The sequence below is a fragment of the Medicago sativa genome, chromosome 1 (genome assembly GCF_051527215.1).
Source record: "Medicago sativa cultivar Bolivia chromosome 1, Bolivia_mono, whole genome shotgun sequence".
In the NCBI taxonomy this organism is placed as follows: Eukaryota; Viridiplantae; Streptophyta; class Magnoliopsida; order Fabales; family Fabaceae; genus Medicago; species Medicago sativa.
Genome location: NC_140749.1, coordinates 63,106,737 through 63,125,146, shown reverse-complemented (window position 1 = coordinate 63,125,146; position 18,410 = coordinate 63,106,737). Strand labels below are relative to the sequence as shown.

Sequence of the window (18,410 nt, the reverse complement as noted above, 5' to 3'; positions counted from 1 at the left end):
TACAACAGTCAATTTCCTGTGCATATTCAATTGAGAAAAGTAACAGTAGACATATTACACCTCACCCCAGAATACAAAAACGAGATTCCTTAATTCTACCAAGTTAAATTTCACACTACAACATTCAACACACGAATCAAGCTTTCCAAAATCTGTGCAGAACTGAGATTTTCTTCAGAGAACAACAACAATTGGAGGCTGGCAATTAATATCTTCAGCTTTATTATATACAGTTACACACAAAAGCTCAAACCACAAACCAAAAAGAAGGAGAGGTGTGTTTTTGGAGTAAATAAAACAAAGTAAAACATTTAAGCAAGATATACATATGTACTAAGATATCAACACCACACTGAATTGCTTGACGGCTAGTAGCACTCATTGCCTGTAACTCACGCTTCGTAACTGTGCTTGTCACCATTGTTCAATCCGTACTGCAAAAATGAAATTATAATACCAACATTACCAATGTGAAAAAACACCAATGTAATCGAGCAGACTCTGTAATAACCTATTTACACAAATAGTAGTTTATAAAAAAGTCTACTGATCTGTGCAAAAGATTTGTCTATCCATTCTGTTATGAATCATAATGTAAATTGTAAGATTTGTCTATCCATTCTGTTATGAATCATAATGTAAATTGTAATTAAGAAGAGTTTAAACGAATCGCAATAGACAACACTGAACAGGTATGCGCATTTGTGCTTGACTGCATCCTTAACCATGACACACCGCAGAACACACTCATATTGGTTTTGCATCCCAGAGTAAAAATGGTAATTAGAAGTTCATATGAAGAATAAATCTAACTAAATGCTAACAATGAAATGAATTAACAAAGATACGATATTCAAAGATACCAAAACAGCTTGAAAGTTTTGATAGTTTATAGTTGATATTAAAAGCTCAGCCAAGTGTAGTCAAACACGAGATTGCAAGTAGGACTGGAAGGCCGATGAAAGATCGGAACACGATTGGTAAGCTCCTACTAAAGGACAAAATTGCAATTAAATACACACACACATAAACATAAAAATTATCATACATGAAAACAAAACCTCTAATTATATCTTTTATTGTTACTATATTGTTTGTGTATTATTATTAATACTATTCTTTACTAGGCTTTGTTTAAAAAAAAAAGAAGTACTCAAAGGCCCAATGCCTAATAAGCTGTTTATTCAACCCCAAAAAACAAAATGCCTGTATTATTATTAATACTATTCTTTACTAGGCTTTGTTTAAAAAAAAAAGAAGTACTCAAAGGCCCAATGCCTAATAAGCTGTTTATTCAACCCCAAAAAACAAAATGCCTTCTAACTTATAAGCTGTTTTTCTGTACATTGGGCCTTAAGGGCCCAGACTTTGTCTCCAACCATGACCTAGACCTAATCTAAAGGGATAGTTGACCGCCGCCTCACACAAACCAGCAGCAAGGAACGAAAGAGGAGATTTTGCGCAGCAGGGACGAAGCGATTGGGGGGACAGCGTCACAGGTTAAGGGTTTCTTTTTTGCAAATCGAAGTTTGAATGGAGCGAGAACGAATTTAGGGTTTTATTCAATTAAAGAAAACCAATTTTTTCCCCAAACCCGACCCAAAACAGTGACCCAAGCACAGTTTTGTTTACGATCTTGCCTAGAAAACTCGACCTTGATCATGAACTGACCGAACAGCGATCCTTCTCAGATCGCAGCACACTACGGCAGCCATGGCACATACTTTTACAATATGACTACAACCGGCTCAGCCTCTATTTTACAAACTCTTGACAAAAATTATTTTCGAATCATTAAAAGACATAAATTCCATTAATGATTATGCACATGACTACACTTTAGACCTCAGAGTAGCATACCTTCTCTCTCATCCGTGAACTCCAAACGTCAGAGAGGTTTCCTCTGATATCGCCTTTGCTTGACCCAGCTGTTTGGCCAGACTGATGATTTAATAGGGGCTCCCGACTTCTACCCCTAACATCATATTCCTCCTCGTCATCAAAATCTGCTCTTCGAGTAGAAACTGTGGCTCGCAATATTAGTGCTACCAATAGAGATAATGCCTGAGGTTGAAAAAAAAAAAAACAATTACAACAAGGTATGAAAAAGGAAACCCAGAAAATGCCTTTCATTCATGCAGTGCAATTGTGACATGATTCTTTAGTTTGTCAACTAATATTATTGTCATGATGATACAGTAACTTGTAAAATGCGACAGCATACACAATTAAATGTGCCAGGCAAAGCGTTTAATCTAGGTAGATTTATGTCCTGTTTTCCTATTTCAACCTTAACAAAATAAACAGAGTAGATATTATATTTCTTGTCTGTTCTCCATAGTCCATACTTACAAATATGTTGCACCCAACCAGTAAAGTTTGAAATCAAAAGCAGAACCTATCATCTCCTCAATTCAAACTAATTTGTCTGTACACTGAATCAATCCAAATGAAGGGGAGAGGGAGCAAGAAAAGTTCTAGATGGATGAACTTCGTAGGGAGAAGATTCAGTGTACACTCATGGCTCATTGATCAACAACGCCTCTAATATGTAAGAAGGATCACTAAAATAGTCATTGGATATACTCTGAAGTCTGAACCGATGGTTTACCCTCTTTTATTTCCAATAGCTATTACATATAATCTAAAGACCACAACCGAAAAAAAGTATGATTGTAATGTGTGTAAGCAATAGTCGTTTTTTTAGTGACAGATATTAGTTATCACTTGTCAGCTGTTACTTTGTTAGTAGGAAGAGTTGAACTTGTGCCCTTCATTATCACTCCAACGAGTCCAACCCCTATGTCCGACCCCTTAAACCACTAAGCCACCTTATCAGTCCTTTATATAAATAATAGTCTATAACTTACTCGTTTACCAATGAGTGGTCACAAAAAAGTAGGCCAAATGCCAATAGCAAAAGGCAGCAGAAATGAATATACCTGAACTACAAGAACAGCAATTCCAACCCATCTACATATATCTTGATTATCTTCGATGAAAGATCGAAGACTCGCAATTTGACCGGTTGGATCAACCGGAAGATCCTATAAAGGTAATAATCAACATACTACAGTCGTTAGAAAAGGGCATAGAAGTTAACTAATGCAACCATGTTTTTAAAGAGAGTATGGGGTGAGGAATGTACGAACCTCTTGCCATTGACGATCAATTGCAATGAATGCCACCAAAGCAGCCTCAAGTAGAACAAGTGCCGTGATTAGTACTGTATACTGGCATTTTCAAAAAGGTCAAGGAATCTAAAGAAAAATTAGAACAAAAATAAGAAAATCAAAAGTAAAGTAGAATTTTCTTCCAAGTATTCAACACAAATTAACACTCCGAACAAGAGATTATCCAAACTAAGATATGAAAATAAATAAAACTCCGCTTTAAGTAGGATACAAAACACAAGCAGCAACCATTAATAATCTCAGCTGCAATGCAACCAAAGAAAGCAATGCAGCACACCAATATTCCCACACCCATGAAAGCATAGATGAACCTATCATCATCAAGTGAAAAATATAGTTAGCAAAAAACAAGAATTTAAACACCAAATGAATAATAATTAATAACCTTCAAAACATCAAAACAAATCCACAAAGAAGCAGTGTAGATTCATTCATAATCATATTGATAATCACATTTCACTAGAGATGCTGCAATCTAATCCTAATTACACTGGTAAACCAAATTATTCATTCTTTGTGACACAACTGTAAAGACTAGTCACTCGAGGTATTGTCGAGCACACAGTGAGCACCTCTTGCAACATAATTTGCTCTATTCCACTAGAACCAACCCCCCCGTAGGTAAATTGGTAACAATTTATTTAATACAATTTCCATAATCACCCAACTCACAAAAGGATAATTGAAGTAAAAAAACATAAAAGGTAAATTTCCGTTTGAAAATTTACTCCAAGCATGACAAAGTAGTTCATATTTACGAATCATTTAATAATAAAGCATTTAACACACCTCACAGTACCCAAAACCAAAAAAAAAAAAAAAAACATTTTATTCATACAATTCAGTTGGTAGCTGCAGAGACATTTCAACAAATAATAAAAAAAATCTAAAAAAAGTGAAATTTCATGCAATTTGTGAGTGGAAAATGAAGGGAACGAACCAAGGAGCGGGAAGATTGATATCGGAAGTGAATTGAGGGGAAAAGGAGCGAGGAAGAGAGAGGGAAAGATGGGGAAGAGGTGGTTGAGGAGTGAAATGATCCCATTGATTGAGCATCCATATGGAATAGAGAAGAATTGAAACACCAACAAATGCTTGAAGAAAATTGAGAAATTTGAGGAGGAATGCTAAGGAAAAATGGCAGCAATGGAGTCGCATTTTTAGGGTTTCTGGTTTTAGCTTTTTCCTGAATTTTGATTTGGAAAGGACAATGAGTTAGATCTCTTCAATCACTCTTCGACATTGCCTATTTCATTTTCTCTAGAATAATCCGTATGCTTTTTTTTTTGTAAAATAATCTGAATACTTTTTGTTAATTTTATGATTAGACCTACTAGATAACAAGTGAGATGTCTATGATTCAAATTTGACCTTATAAATATTGTTTAATATTTATGTTTTTTTTAAGAAAAATATCTATGTTAACCGAAAGGTAAACTCATGTGGACATGTATGCTTCTATTTATCTCTGTAATTTTTTCTTTTATAATCCATAAATCATTCTTATATATCAAAATTTTATTTTATTTTTATTGCACAATAAAGATAATAAGGATACTAAGCATGAAGTTAATACTTGCTTGCAGTACAAGTTACATAATGATGCAGTACAATAGCTTGGCTTGTAGTACTTTTACATTCATGCAGTACAATAAGACTTGTATATATATACTTGATGTACCTTCATTCACAAGTTAATGAATCATTTTCTCTCTTCTATTACATTCTTAATATGGTATCAGTTTCTTTCTCTCTCTTCTTGAGAGAGTTTGTTACGATCCAAACCCTAGCTTCCGCCATTGAAGCTTGAGCTTTAAGCTTCATTTTCCTCTTCCTTTTCCTTTGATTTTCGCATGATTCTTTGCGAATTCTTCTTATTTCTTCTTGTTTTGATCTCAATTCTGCATTGAGAACCTTCTTTTCTCTTTAATCACGTTGTTCGTGATTTTGATCTTCATCTTCTTCGTTGCTCTGTTCTTCGCATTCTTCATCCTTTCATCTTTTTCTGCATTTCTGTTGCACTATGCCTCCTCGTAGAGCTCCGATTGTCGTTCAACAAGCTGATACTGATTCTGCATTCTACGTTCATCCAAGCGAAGGACCAAATTCAGTTACCGTTACTCCTCTTCTCAACGATTCTAACTACCTCGCATGGAGTTGTTCTATGCAACGCGCTCTTGGTGCGAAGAACAAGCTCGCCTTTGTGGACGGATCCATTCATATTCCTCCTTTTGATGATTTGAATCGTAGTGCATGGGAACGTTGTAATCATCTCATACATTCTTGGATTTTGAATTCGGTTTCTCCGCAAATTGCGCAAACCATTGTATTTCATGAATACGCCATTGATGTTTGGATTGAGCTTCAGGAACGATTCTCTAAGGTTGATAGAGTTCGTGTTGCTTCACTTCGTTCTGCTATTAACAATTTGAAGCAAGGTTCCAAATCTGTCCTTGATTATTTCACAGAGATGAAATCTCTGTGGGAGTGTTTTATCTTGGTTTTCGGGTGTCAAACATTGATTACGTTTGAACCTTTCTAACCGGTGATATCTTATTTTTTCTTGGGAAGGGAAAAAGTAAGAAAAACCCTTGAGAATCGAGGTCCGGGAGTTGTTTTCGCTACGGGAAGGTGTTAGGCACCCATAACGACTATAGTAACCTATAGGAACCGTCTTTAATTTCTACGCGCGCGCTTTATTTTTAAATGCTATTTGAAAATGTTTATTTATACCTAAGAGTTTCTAAATGAAGAATTGGAGGGAGAAGAATGTTTTTGGATTTTTATTTTAGTTGAATTGAAGGAATTTTGTTCCTTGCCTACGTACCCGTTTAAGGGATCAAATCCACCGTAGTTCTCTCTCAAAATGTTTTTTTGTTTTTGTTGGTTGATTTTAAGTTTGAAAATGGATTTTGAAGAATAGAAAGAGGCCTCAAGGGCATGAGATTAGGAAATAGTGAGGTTGGATTAGTGAATTGCAAAAGAAGTCAAAGTTTGATTATTTTCATTGAAATTTGATTAAGAAAATGGAAAAGAAAATACAATGGGATATTGGATCCCAAGGTTTATTTGGAAAAGGTTTGAGTGAAGTTGTTCACATTTGTTTGGAAAATTGGATTTTTCTAAGTATAAGTCCTAGGCATTCATCTAAACATACAATCCTAAGCATACATCTAAACATGCATATTCTAGCTATATAGTGGTGTGTGTGCATGTGTCGGTGCTTGTGTCGGTGTACATCATTAGAGTCCATTGTCCTTTACATCATACCCTAGGTACATTCTATGGCCTCTTTGCCAAGAACTTAAAAGCATGAAAGTAAAATATTACAAAAGCTCCTAAGTCTTTACATTCTAAGTCTTGGTACAAATTAAATTGCAAGAACATAAAGGGAAAAAATATGAGAAGGAGATGAAATGCTTATGGATGTATGAAACATGAAACAAAAAGGATTAGTAGCACATGATAACATCAAGAGATAAAAGCAAGGAGATATCACTATAGCAAAAGTAAGAAAAATATCACAAAACATGGCAAAAATAGTGCGAAATAGGCCTAAAGATTCATCAACAATGCAAGACTTGAACAAGGCCTATAATCCCCATGTCTTAACAAGTTCCCAAAGAGTGTCAAATCAATTTTTACAAGGAGGATTAAAGGAATGTAACATGTCAAGCATTTAGGACAAAAATTAGGCTTATTCCACATTATTTATTCACACACAAGACTTATAAAACGAGTAATGGGGCGCAAAAATATTCACATGCAGTAGTATATACATTTAAACAGTAAAGAAATATCACAAAGTCACACATCATGGATCACAAACACATATCAAGCATGGGGATTGGAATCGAACAATTTTCACAAATTTTTGTTAACAAAAAAACTTCAAAATTAACGCAAGAAATTAACGCATTATTTTTATCAAGTTTTTCAATACAAGATTATCATAAAAGGTCACAAAGATGACAAGAAATATCCATGAATTTTTATAGAATTTTTTAGAAGGTTTTAGGCGTAACAGGGGGGTGAAAAGCAATGAACAGCAGGTGAATAGCGAAAAACAAATAAAAAAGAAAATCTGCCCAGAAAGAGGCTTAAGCCCAAACGAAATGGGTAGGGTATGGGCATGAAGTTGGAGTGGGTATGGTTACCAGAAGCGGGTCAGGCTTAAACCGACCCATTAAACAAATATAAAAGAATTACATGGTGCAAAATTGCTTCCTAAACAAGCGCTTCCTCTTTCTAAACGGAACTGGGTTCCTCTTTCTCTCTGCAAACCGCCGCAAACGGAGAAGAAGAGCAAGGCCGTCGGAGCTATCTTGTAGCCTTTTCGAAAAACTCTTTACATCTAACTGCTCCTACTCTTCTTCTCTATATGAATCAAGGCTCACTTTCTCAAAAAAACAAACCAAACAGGATCCACCATGGAAGGAAAAGAATGAAGTGAGACCTTACCTCTGTTTGGTTCGGATTTGCCTCCTCCTCTCAATGATTCGCCGTTTGAATATGAAAAGGGACCGGTTCCTTTCTTTCAACTTCGAAATGTTCTGCTCGCGAGAAACGGATTCGTGGACGGTCGAGTCTCTGAAATTCCACGACGGTTCGATCTGGATGCATCTTCTTCCTTTTCTTGTTCTGGACGAATTTGTTGTTCGTTGGGATTGATGGAGATCACGAACTAAAAGGACCACTGCTTGTTTGTTGAATCGGCTTAGTTTTGAAATTAGGATTTGAACTGCTCCTTGAAAAAAAGTTTCGGATTCGAATGTTTATGGTTTGGTTACCGATTTGAAGCAGAGAACAAGTGAATTCAGATTGAATCACAATTGTTTATGCCACTTTGATTCGAAACCTTGAATATTGTTGCGAATTCGAAAGATATTGACGGTTTTGGTGTGGAGGAAACAACTCCGGTTTGATTCCGTTACCGATAGGTGGAGTTCGTAGGTGTTGATTTTTCGATTGTATTGATGATGAATTTCGGGAATAGTGAAGAATGTGGTGGTTAGAGCTGGTGGTTTAGGTTAGTTGTGGTGGTTGTTTGGGTGGAGTGTGGTGGTTGAAGGTGGTGGTGAAAAGTTGTTAGAGGTTGAAGATGAAGTTAGTTAGAGGAGAGAGAAAGTTTGTTAGATGGGAGGGAAAATTGAGAGAGAAAATAATTAGGAATTTTGTGATTTTTTGTGGATTTGTGAAAATGATTGGTGTTGTGAAATTTTGACCATAGTTTGACTTATATAGGTGATGTGGGAAAGCTTGGACCAATTAGAATGAGACATGTGGCACTAGACTTGTAACAAACTTTTAAAGACCAATAACATTTGGACACATGGCACTTGGACTCTAACAAACTTAAAAGGGATTAAAATGTAAATAACGAAAGTGCGCGGACTAAAATGAAAATTAAAACTAAAATTGAATTGAAAAAGTAAATTGAAAATTAACGTAAAACGAGACGATTAAAAACAACAAAGCAGATTAAAACGAATCAGAAATATTATGTGAAATGACCAAAACGCCCCTAGGGACTAAAACGACTAAAAACGACTCAAATGCAATTTTAAAATGATTTTTTAACAAAGGATTAAAGCAAGAGTTTATTCAAACAAATTAAAAGACTCAGAGACAAATTTTTAGAATTTAAACAGGGTTTTAACACATGAAAAGACTAAAATGCCCCTAGGGGCAAAACTGACTCAAAATGACTTCAAATGCAATTTTAAAATGGATTTTGACATAGAATGAAACAGAGACTTATTCAAACTACTTGAAAGGACTCAAACAAATCTTTAAAAGACTGAAAGAACTTTTGACATAGGAAATGACTAAAATGCCCCTAGGGGCTATACTGATAAAAAAAATGACTTAACTGATATTTTTGAAATGAATTTTGACATGAGATTGAAACAAGGGCTTATACAAACCAATTTAAAAGACTCAAACAATTTTCAAAGATTAAAATGAATTGAATGCAGGAAATGACTAAAATACCCTTTTATGTGAATTTTGCAAATAACATTGAAATAAAATGCAGAGAAAGATGCAATTGATCAGAGACATATCAAATGACTTATAATGCAAGAAAAGAAGAATTGATTAGTATTTTTAGGTCCAAAATTAGGGTATAACAGCTGCCCCTATTTAAGTTTCTTTGTCCGGAGGGTCAAGAGACGAAGTCTTTGAGTTGACGGGACGAAGATACTTAAATATTAACATTTGCACTGCTTTTGGACATAAAAATACACTTTCAGATTTTTCAAACAAACACGAATGCCATGCAACATTTCATTTATGAATGCAAGACAATCGAACCGGAATCTACGGGCTGTGTCACACCACCAAGGGATTTATAGACATCAAGGTAGAAAGAACGGGCAACAAATAGACAGGTACAAGCTGCTCTTGGGATCGAACTTGGCACTTGACCGGAAACATAGACATATAGGCAGATACAAGCTGTTCTTTGGATCGAACTTGACACTTGATCGGAAGCATAAACATATAGGCAGATACAAGCTGTTCTTTGGATCGAACTTGACACTTGGTTGAAGATACAAACAGATAGGCAGACACAAACTGTTCTTTTGGATTGAACTGGCTGTTTGGCTGGAGACATAGACAAAAGGGTTGATACAAGCTGTTTCTTTGGATCGAACTTGCTTGTTGGATTATCACCACATCATGTGGGAGAGTGCAGACTGTTCTCTTAGATCGAACTTGTCGTTTGACCGATAACAAAGCATAAGCTGGGTACAAACTGTTCTTCAGATTGAACTTGCCGTCTGACTGATAACAAAGCATAAGCTGGGTACAAACTGTTCTATCGAACTTGCCGTTTGACCGATAATAGAACATAAGCTGGGTACAAACTGTTCTATCGAACTTGCCGTTTGTCCGGAAGCATAGGTATATAAGCAGGTACAAGTGGTTCTTTTTTGGATCGAACCTGGCGCTTGACCAGTAACAAGATACAAATTGAAAGTCTGGTTTAACAAGATACCAATTGAGGGTAAATTGTCATTGACTTAATTTGAAAGTAGACATGACCATTTTTGTTGGCCCAAGAGTAAATTGACATTGATTTGAATTGAGAATTGACATCGACATTGACATTGACATTGACATTGACATTGGCTTGGCAATTGAAATTGACATTGACATTGACATTTGACATTGACATTTGACATTGATATTGGAATTTGAATTGGATTGAAATTGGAATTTTGACATTGGGATTGGATTGAAATTGGAAATTGACATTGGAATTGGAAATTGGCATTGGAATTGGAATTAGAGATTAGCATTGGAATTGGAATTGGAGATTGACATTGACATTGTCACTGGATGTCATCATTGGAATTGGAGATTGACATTGACATTGTCATTGGATGTCAACATTGACATTGTTATTGGAGTTGAGATTGCTTCGAATTCGACAGTTGAAATTGAAGTTGAGATTGGAAATTGCTTCGAATTTGACAGTTTGACATTTGAAATTGGAAATTGCTTCGAATTTGACAGTTTGACATTGAATTGAATTTGGAATTGGAATTGAAATTGGAGATTGGAAATTGCTTCGAATTCGACAGTTGACATGATTGGAATTGAAGTTGGAGAGTTGAAACTTGCATTGAATTTGGCAGTTGAAAGTTGGATATGCAATATGTATGTATGGTATAGCAAGATTATTGGATGTATGAGCACATAAAATGCATGATTATGCATGTATGAACGCTTGGAATGCATGATTGGTTGGCAGTTTGACAGAGAAGTTTCTCAAAGGCAGACGAGACATCGGAAGATTGGGCACATAGTGGCTCGTGCTGCAACATATTCACAGGGGAAAACCTCTTTTGGAGAGACCGTCGTTGGGAGACGTATCAAAACCATGGCTGAGGGCAATAAAACTTGTAAAGGAGGGACCCTTGGAAAGTCCTTGAATACAGGTCGCCGTTGCTAGGCGTGTCAGTGCTGGGTAAACATTGGATGTTCGCATCTGTGGTCGATGCTTTTCAATTTTTCATTCTTTCATTTTCGAATCCCATTTTTGCCTGAATTGCCCTTTCGGGTTTTCAATTCACCGGGGAGTAATATTCTCTTCATTGCCCCATTTTTGCCTGAATTGCCTTCATAGGTTGTCAATCAGCGGGGTGCTCATTTTTTGCCTAAGCCGCCCTTTCGGGTTTTCAACTTAGCGAGCTTTTCATTTGCATTTTTTTCATTTTTTTTTTTATTTTTTCATTTCATTCTGTTTTTTCATTCTTGCCATTGACCACAGATCATCCTGGGGAGTAATCTGCTTGTAACATGTATTGAAATAGACATTGACATTCATTCATTCATGCATGTTTCATTAAAATGTACCCTGTTGCTCAGGTTTGCTTTCAAAATAGACAGAAAAAGATTTTTCAATTTTCAAAAGATGTTTGTTTCCGGTATTGATGTTTATCAAATGGAAAGGAAATATTTTGTATAAAGCATTGAAAGTAGAAAGAAAAATAGAATTTCAAACAATAGCACAGGCTCAAATTGATGTAGGAGAGTGAGAGTCAGCCAAAGGCATGACTTCACGGATTTACAAAGCTTGGAAAATGGTAATTTTATTGGTTGGTGATACATTGAACACGATGACCGCTACATTTCATAGAAATTTTGAATTCACAAGTACAGAAGCCTCTGATGAAGACGATCATTGACAGTTGCAGATGTCCCAAGGGGTGATGGTGATTTGCCAGATATAGTCACTTGTCTTTATTGTCAACCTCATTTTTGCATGAACCGCCCTTTCGGGTTTTCGGCTCATCGAGGCGCTCATTCTTGCCTGAGTTGCATACAATCTCAGCGAGCTCTTTCATATTCATTTTTTTTGTCCCTAACTTTTGCCTGGATCGCCCTTTCGGGTTTTCGATCCACCGGGAAGCGCATTTTTGCCTAGGCCGCCCTTTCGGGTTTTCGACCTACCACGCTGTTCTTTTCTTTCTAGACAAAGTATTTCTTGACTATATCGGCATTGACAGGATTTGGGAGTTCAATACCATCCATGTGTGTAAGAATCAAAGCACCACCAGAGAAAGCCTTCTTGACAACATAAGGACCTTCATAGTTAGGTGTCCACTTGCCCCTTGGGTCGGGTTGTTGACTTGTCCTTCTTTTCAATACAAGTTCGCCTTCCTTGAATTCTTGAGGTCGGACTTTCTTGTCAAAAGCATTCTTCATTCGCACTTGATACAACTGTCCATGAGTCATAGCATCCATACGTTTCTCTTCAATCAGATTCAATTGATCATACCGACTTTGACACCATTCAGCCTCAGTTAACTTTGCTTCCATAATCACTCGAAGAGATGGAATCTCCACTTCTAGAGGGAGAACTGCTTCCATACCATACACAAGAGAGAAAGGAGTTGCCCCGGTTGAACTGCGTACCGTAGTACGGTAACCATGCAAGGCAAACGGTAGCATTTCATGCCAGTCTTTGTAAGTAGTGACCATCTTCTGAACAATCTTCTTGATGTTCTTGTTAGCGGCCTCAACTGCACCATTCATCTGAGGTCTATAAGGGGAAGAGTTGTGATGTTCAATTTTGAATTCTTCACATAAAGCTTGCATCATGCTGTTGTTCAGATTGGAACCATTGTCAGTGATGATTTTGTTGGGAACACCATATCGACAGATGATGTTATTCTTGATAAACTTGACAACCACTTGCTTGGTCACATTTGCATAGGAGGCAGCTTCAACCCACTTGGTGAAATAGTCAATTGCCACTAGAATGAAACGATGTCCATTGGAAGCTTTTGGTTCAATTCTTCCGATCATGTCAATGCCCCACATAGAGAAAGGCCATGGGGAAGAAATAACATTGAGAGCATGTGGAGGCACATGAATCTTGTCAGCATAAACTTGACATTTGTGGCATCTCTTAGCATGTTTGTGGCAGTCACGCTCCATAGTTATCCAGTAATAGCCGGCTCTTAACAGTTTTCTTGACATAGTGTGACCCGAAGCATGGGTCCCAAAAGTACCATCATGTACATCATGCATCAATTTCTCGGCTTCTTGTTTGTCAACACATCTCAGCAAGACCATGTCATAGTTCCTCTTGTATAGGATTTCTCCGTCCAGAAGGAATCTGCTAGCCCATCGTCTCAAAGTCTTTTTATCCCTGTTGGAAGCACCAGGTGGATATTCACGATTTTGCAGGAATTGTTTGATGTTGTAGTACCAAGGCTTTTTATCATTCACATCTCTATCAGCTTGATCTGGCATATTTTCAATAGTAAACACATGAGCGGGTCTATCAAGACGCTGCACTTTGATTACAGGCACATCATTCCAGTGATTGACACGAAACATGGAAGACAAGGTAGCAAGCGCGTCAGCCATTTGATTTTCATCCCGAGGGATATGGTGCAGCTCAACCTTTGTAAAGTACGTCAACAGACGTCTTGCATAGTCACGGTATGGGATCAGCTTCTCATGATGAGTCTCCCATTCACCCTTTATCTGATTAATGACAAGTGCAGAATCTCCATAGATGTCAAGGTGTTTGATTCTCAGGTCAAGGGCTTCTTCAATGCCCAAGATACATGCTTCATATTCAGCTATGTTGTTTGTGCATTCGAAAGTTATTCGAGCGGTGAAAGGAATGTGGTGCCCCTGTGGAGTTACAATGATGGCTCCAATTCCTTTACCGTAAGCATTAACAGCACCATCAAACACCAATCCCCACTTGCTATTGGGATCTGGCCCTTCATTGATCAGTGGCTCTTCACAGTCTTTTGCTTTCAGATACATAATCTCTTCATCAGGGAAATCAAACTTAATTGGCTGGTAATCATCAAGAGGTTGGCAAGCAAGATGCTCAGCAAGGACACTTCCTTTGATTGCTTTCTGAGCTTTGTATACAATGTCATATTCAGACAACAACATCTGCCAACGTGCGATCTTTCCAGTAACAGCAGGCTTTTCAAAGATGTACTTAATTGGATCCATTCGGGATATCAACCAAGTTGTATGATTTACCATATAATGGCGCAGGCGTTTGGCAGCCCAAGCTAAAGCACAACAAGTCTTTTCAAGCATTGTATACCGAGTCTCGCAGTCGGTGAACTTCTTGCTCAGATAGTAGATAGCATGCTCTTTCTTACCAGTCTCATCTTGTTGACCGAGAACACATCCCACTGAATCATCCAACACTGACAGATACATAATCAAAGGCCTTCCTTCCACTGGCGGGACAAGGATAGGTGGTTCCAACAGGTATTCTTTGATGCTATCAAAAGCTTCTTGACATTCATCATTCCATACAACAGGCTGGTTCTTTCTGAGCAGTTTGAAGATTGGACCACAAGTAGTAGTCATATGAGATATGAATCTTGAAATGTAATTCAGACGTCCGAGGAACCCTCTGACTTGCTTTTCAGTTTGAGGGGCCGGCATTTCTCTGATGGCTCGGACTTTGTCGGGATCAACTTCAATGCCTCTTTGGCTGACAATGAAGCCTAGCAGCTTTCCAGATCGTACGCCGAATGTACACTTGTTAGGATTCAACCGCAGCTTGTACTTTCTCAGTCTTTCAAACATCTTTTCCAAGTACACAACATGCTGCTCTTCATCACTTGACTTCACAATCATATCATCAACATATACTTCAATCTCTTTGTGAATCATATCGTGAAACAGAGTTGTCATACCCCTTTGATAGGTAGCACCAGCATTTATCAGGCCAAATGGCATAACTTTATAACAGAACGTTCCCCACGGAGTGATGAAGGATGTCTTTTCTCTATCTTCCGGAGACATTCGTATCTGATTATAGCCGGAGAAACCATCCATAAAGGAGAACACCTTGGACTGAGCAGTACTGTCAACAAGCACATCAATATGAGGCAATGGGAAGTTATCTTTTGGACTGGCTTTGTTCAGATCTCTGTAATCAACACACATTCGAACTTTCCCATCTTTCTTTGGTACTGGTACGATGTTGGCAATCCACTCAGGGTATTCAGCTGTCATGAGGAAACCTGCATCAATTTGCTTTTGTACTTCAGCCTTGATCTTAAGAGCCATGTCTGGACGAGACCTTCTCAATTTCTGTTTGACAGGAGGACATTCAGGTCTTGTCGGTATCCGATGTTCCACAATCTTGGGATCTAGACCCGGCATATCTTCATAGGACCATGCAAAGACATCTGGATAATCATGGAGAAGCTGAATAATCTTCCTTTTCACTTCTGGCTCAAGTGCGGCACCAATCTTGATTTCTCGCTTATTCTCTTCAGTACCCAGGTTGATACGCTCAATCTCTTCCTGGTGAGGCTGAATGGCTCTTCTTTCTTGCTCAAGCAGTCGAGTGATCTCGTACGGTATCTCTTCATAATCATCATCCTCATCTTCAGCTTCATATACAGGGAATTCAAAATTTGGATGAACCATAGGGTCACTGTGTTCAACGGGTTTATTATGGTTCAATCTGCATAATATGATTGGGATGATTTTAGAAAAAGTTTTTCATGCAGATTTTTAAAATTAATAAGAAAATACAGATGTTTTGGTTTTTTCTGGCATTACCATTATTTCCAAGAAAAAGGCACTAAAAAGTAAAAAACAAAGAGTCGTGAGAAAAACGACAACTTTTATTGATAACGGCAATGCCGAAACAAACACGCCCTTACAAAGATATCACTTTCGCCTTGGGCAGAGCGAAAGGATTGTTATTTTGAAAACAAGAAACATGAGCAACAAGACACATTACATGGAAGCATGCATGACTAAAGGGACATCAATGGCTTCCCAATTTCTCACAGTGCCTCCTGGTATAACAAATGCAGGCACGTGGCTTCCTTCAGCAGCATTTTCAGTAATAGCGTTGATGAACCCAGCACTGTAGAAAGTTCCCTTTGAAACAGCAGATGTCGGGGAGAATCCAAGGCCTTCTTTACGCTTGTTTTCCAGAATCTGAATCACTTTGCCCCAGCCAGCAGCTTGCCCTGCTTGAACAGCCTTCTGGGCATCTTTCAGTGAAGCCATGCTAGCACCAGCCCTCCGGGGTTCTGCACCCTCAACAGTCAAGCCTTGGAATGACGTCCCTTCTGCGGACCCTGCTTCAACACAAGAGAACGATGATATTTGGCTAACCAGAAATGCCTCCTCACCATATACGGTGACAACCTTACCGTTTCTCATGAACTTGAGCTTCTGATGCAAAGTGGATGTGACTGCTCCAGCGTCGTGGATCCATGGTCTTCCGAGGAGACAGCTGTAAGAGGCATTGATATCCATGACTTGGAAGGTTATTTGGAATGTTTCGGGACCAACGGTAATTGGCAAGTCCACTTCCCCGAGAACATCCTTGCGGGATCCATCAAAAGCTTTAACCAGGTAACTGCTACCCCTCAGAGAAATTCCATGATGGCTCAATTGCCTTAGTGTGGATTCAGGCATTACATTCAGAGACGATCCAGTGTCTACCAATACGTTGGATATCAGGTCAGATCCACAATGTACTGAGATATGTAGAGCCAAGTTGTGGCGTCTCCCTGCTTCGGGGAGCTCATCATCTCCAAACCCTAGGTTGTTGCAGGCAGTAATATTACTCACTATTCCATCAAATTGATCCACAGAGACTTCGTGGTCAACATAAGCTTGCTCCAGTATCTTCATTAACACCTTCCTGTGAGCCTCTGAGCTCATGAGCAGAGACAAGATGGATATCTTTGATGGGGTTTGTAGCAGCTGGTCAACAATCTTATAGTCACTTTTCTTGATAAGCCTCAGGATTTCGTCCAGATTGGACTCTTCAATAGATTGGCCTGCTGGGCTGGTGTTCTTGTCAACAGGAGGAGCAACTGGTGGAGTTACCGTGGCAATAGGTGTTACCACCTGTCTTTGAAACAAGGGCGGACGGACTTTTCCACTTCTCAGAGCTGTAACTTCACTAGCAACATTATCAACTGTAGCTGGGGATACCAGAGGTACTTCCACCCCATTTTCAACCATGGTTGCATTGTATTTGTAGGGAATTGCTTTGGTAGAGGTATAAGATACCGGACCAGGTAGCCTGATTACCAAAGGCTCAACATTCTTTACCTGAGATGCACTTTCAACAGGAGAGTCATGGAATACTGGCACAATCACACATACATCACTGGCAATCAAGTACTTGTCATCCATCAGGCTCTGGATATCATTTTGCACAACACAACAGCCCATAGGATTCTGCAGACATTCTGAACAAGAATCATGATCATGTTTGAACAGATAAGCCTGGCAGAGCTTGATATGTAGAGGTACCAAGGGAGTAACGACATTGCGGACATCCAACATGGGATCCTCTTGAGGAACGGGAATCCTTTCAAAAGCCTCAATCATATTGACAGCAGCATGGTTCGGAAGCGGATTGTCAAGGACATGAGGAACACTGTTCTCAAAAGTCAACCGTCCCTTTTCTATCAGATCTTTCACAATATATTTCAGAGCAAAGCAACCTTCGATATCATGGCCTTGAGCACCCTGATGAAATTCACATGTTAAGTCCTGACGGAACCTCGGAGGTAATGGATTAGGCGGAGGCTTGCCTGGTCTGGTGACACAGTGCCCCTTGGCCAGCAGAGTTGGGAGCAGTTCACCATACGACATTGGTATTGGTGGAAAAGAAGGCTTGGGTCGGGGACCCTGTTGTTGCTGTCGTTGCTGTTGAATAGGAGGTTGTGGTTGTACTTGCTGGGGGATGGCATTGACGGGCATTGGTGGTTGACCCGGTGGTAGAGGATATTGCTGGTAGAATGGTGGGAAGAAAGGATGCTGAGAGTACTGCATGTAGTGGTAGGGCAAAGGTAGTTGCATGGCTGCTGCAGACGGGTTACCAGACACCATCCCTACATCAGATTCTTTTCTCTTGTGATGACCGTTACCGTACTTCTTTGGTGCACTGTTTGATGATTCACCTTTCTCAAGGACAATAATACCATCTCGGACGGCCTCCTCTAATCGAGTACCCATTGTAACCATATCAGAGAAGTTGTTTGGGGCAGAGACTATCATTCTCTCCTTGTATTCCTTCTTCAGAGTCTTCAGGAATGTCTGTGTCAACTCTTCCTCATCAAGTCGGGGGGAAACACGGGCAGCTGCCCCTCTCCACCTTTGAGCATATTCACGGAAGGTTTCATCTGATTTCTGAGATAGGGCTTTGAGAGAGTCCCTGTTTGGCCT

General features: G+C 38.8%; 1 protein-coding gene across 1 annotated transcript; it reads right to left on the bottom strand.

The window, feature by feature from the left end:
* Positions 1–4,420, bottom strand: LOC146956239 (tetraspanin-18-like). Its single transcript, XM_085727808.1, has 6 exons — positions 4,135–4,420; positions 3,406–3,505; positions 3,153–3,233; positions 2,943–3,047; positions 1,861–2,064; positions 1–434 (listed from the first exon to the last, which is right to left on the bottom strand). Exons 1-6 carry the CDS (start codon positions 4,350–4,352, stop codon positions 393–395), a joined length of 750 nt encoding a protein of 249 aa, XP_085583934.1. The 5' UTR covers positions 4,353–4,420; the 3' UTR covers positions 1–392.
* Positions 4,421–18,410: the final 13,990 nt, after the last annotated feature.

Bases quoted from the DNA above. Each gene is read 5' to 3' on its own strand.
- LOC146956239 (XM_085727808.1), bottom strand. From the start codon at position 4,352: ATGCGACTCCATTGCTGCCATTTTTCCTTAGCATTCCTCCTCAAATTT. The intron at 3,234-3,405 runs GTATCCTACTTA...TGAAAATGCCAG, and splicing joins ATGGTTGCTGCTTGTGTTTT to TATACAGTACTAATCACGGC. The intron at 2,065-2,942 runs GTATATTCATTT...TTTCAACCTCAG, and splicing joins TTGCTGTTCTTGTAGTTCAG to GCATTATCTCTATTGGTAGC.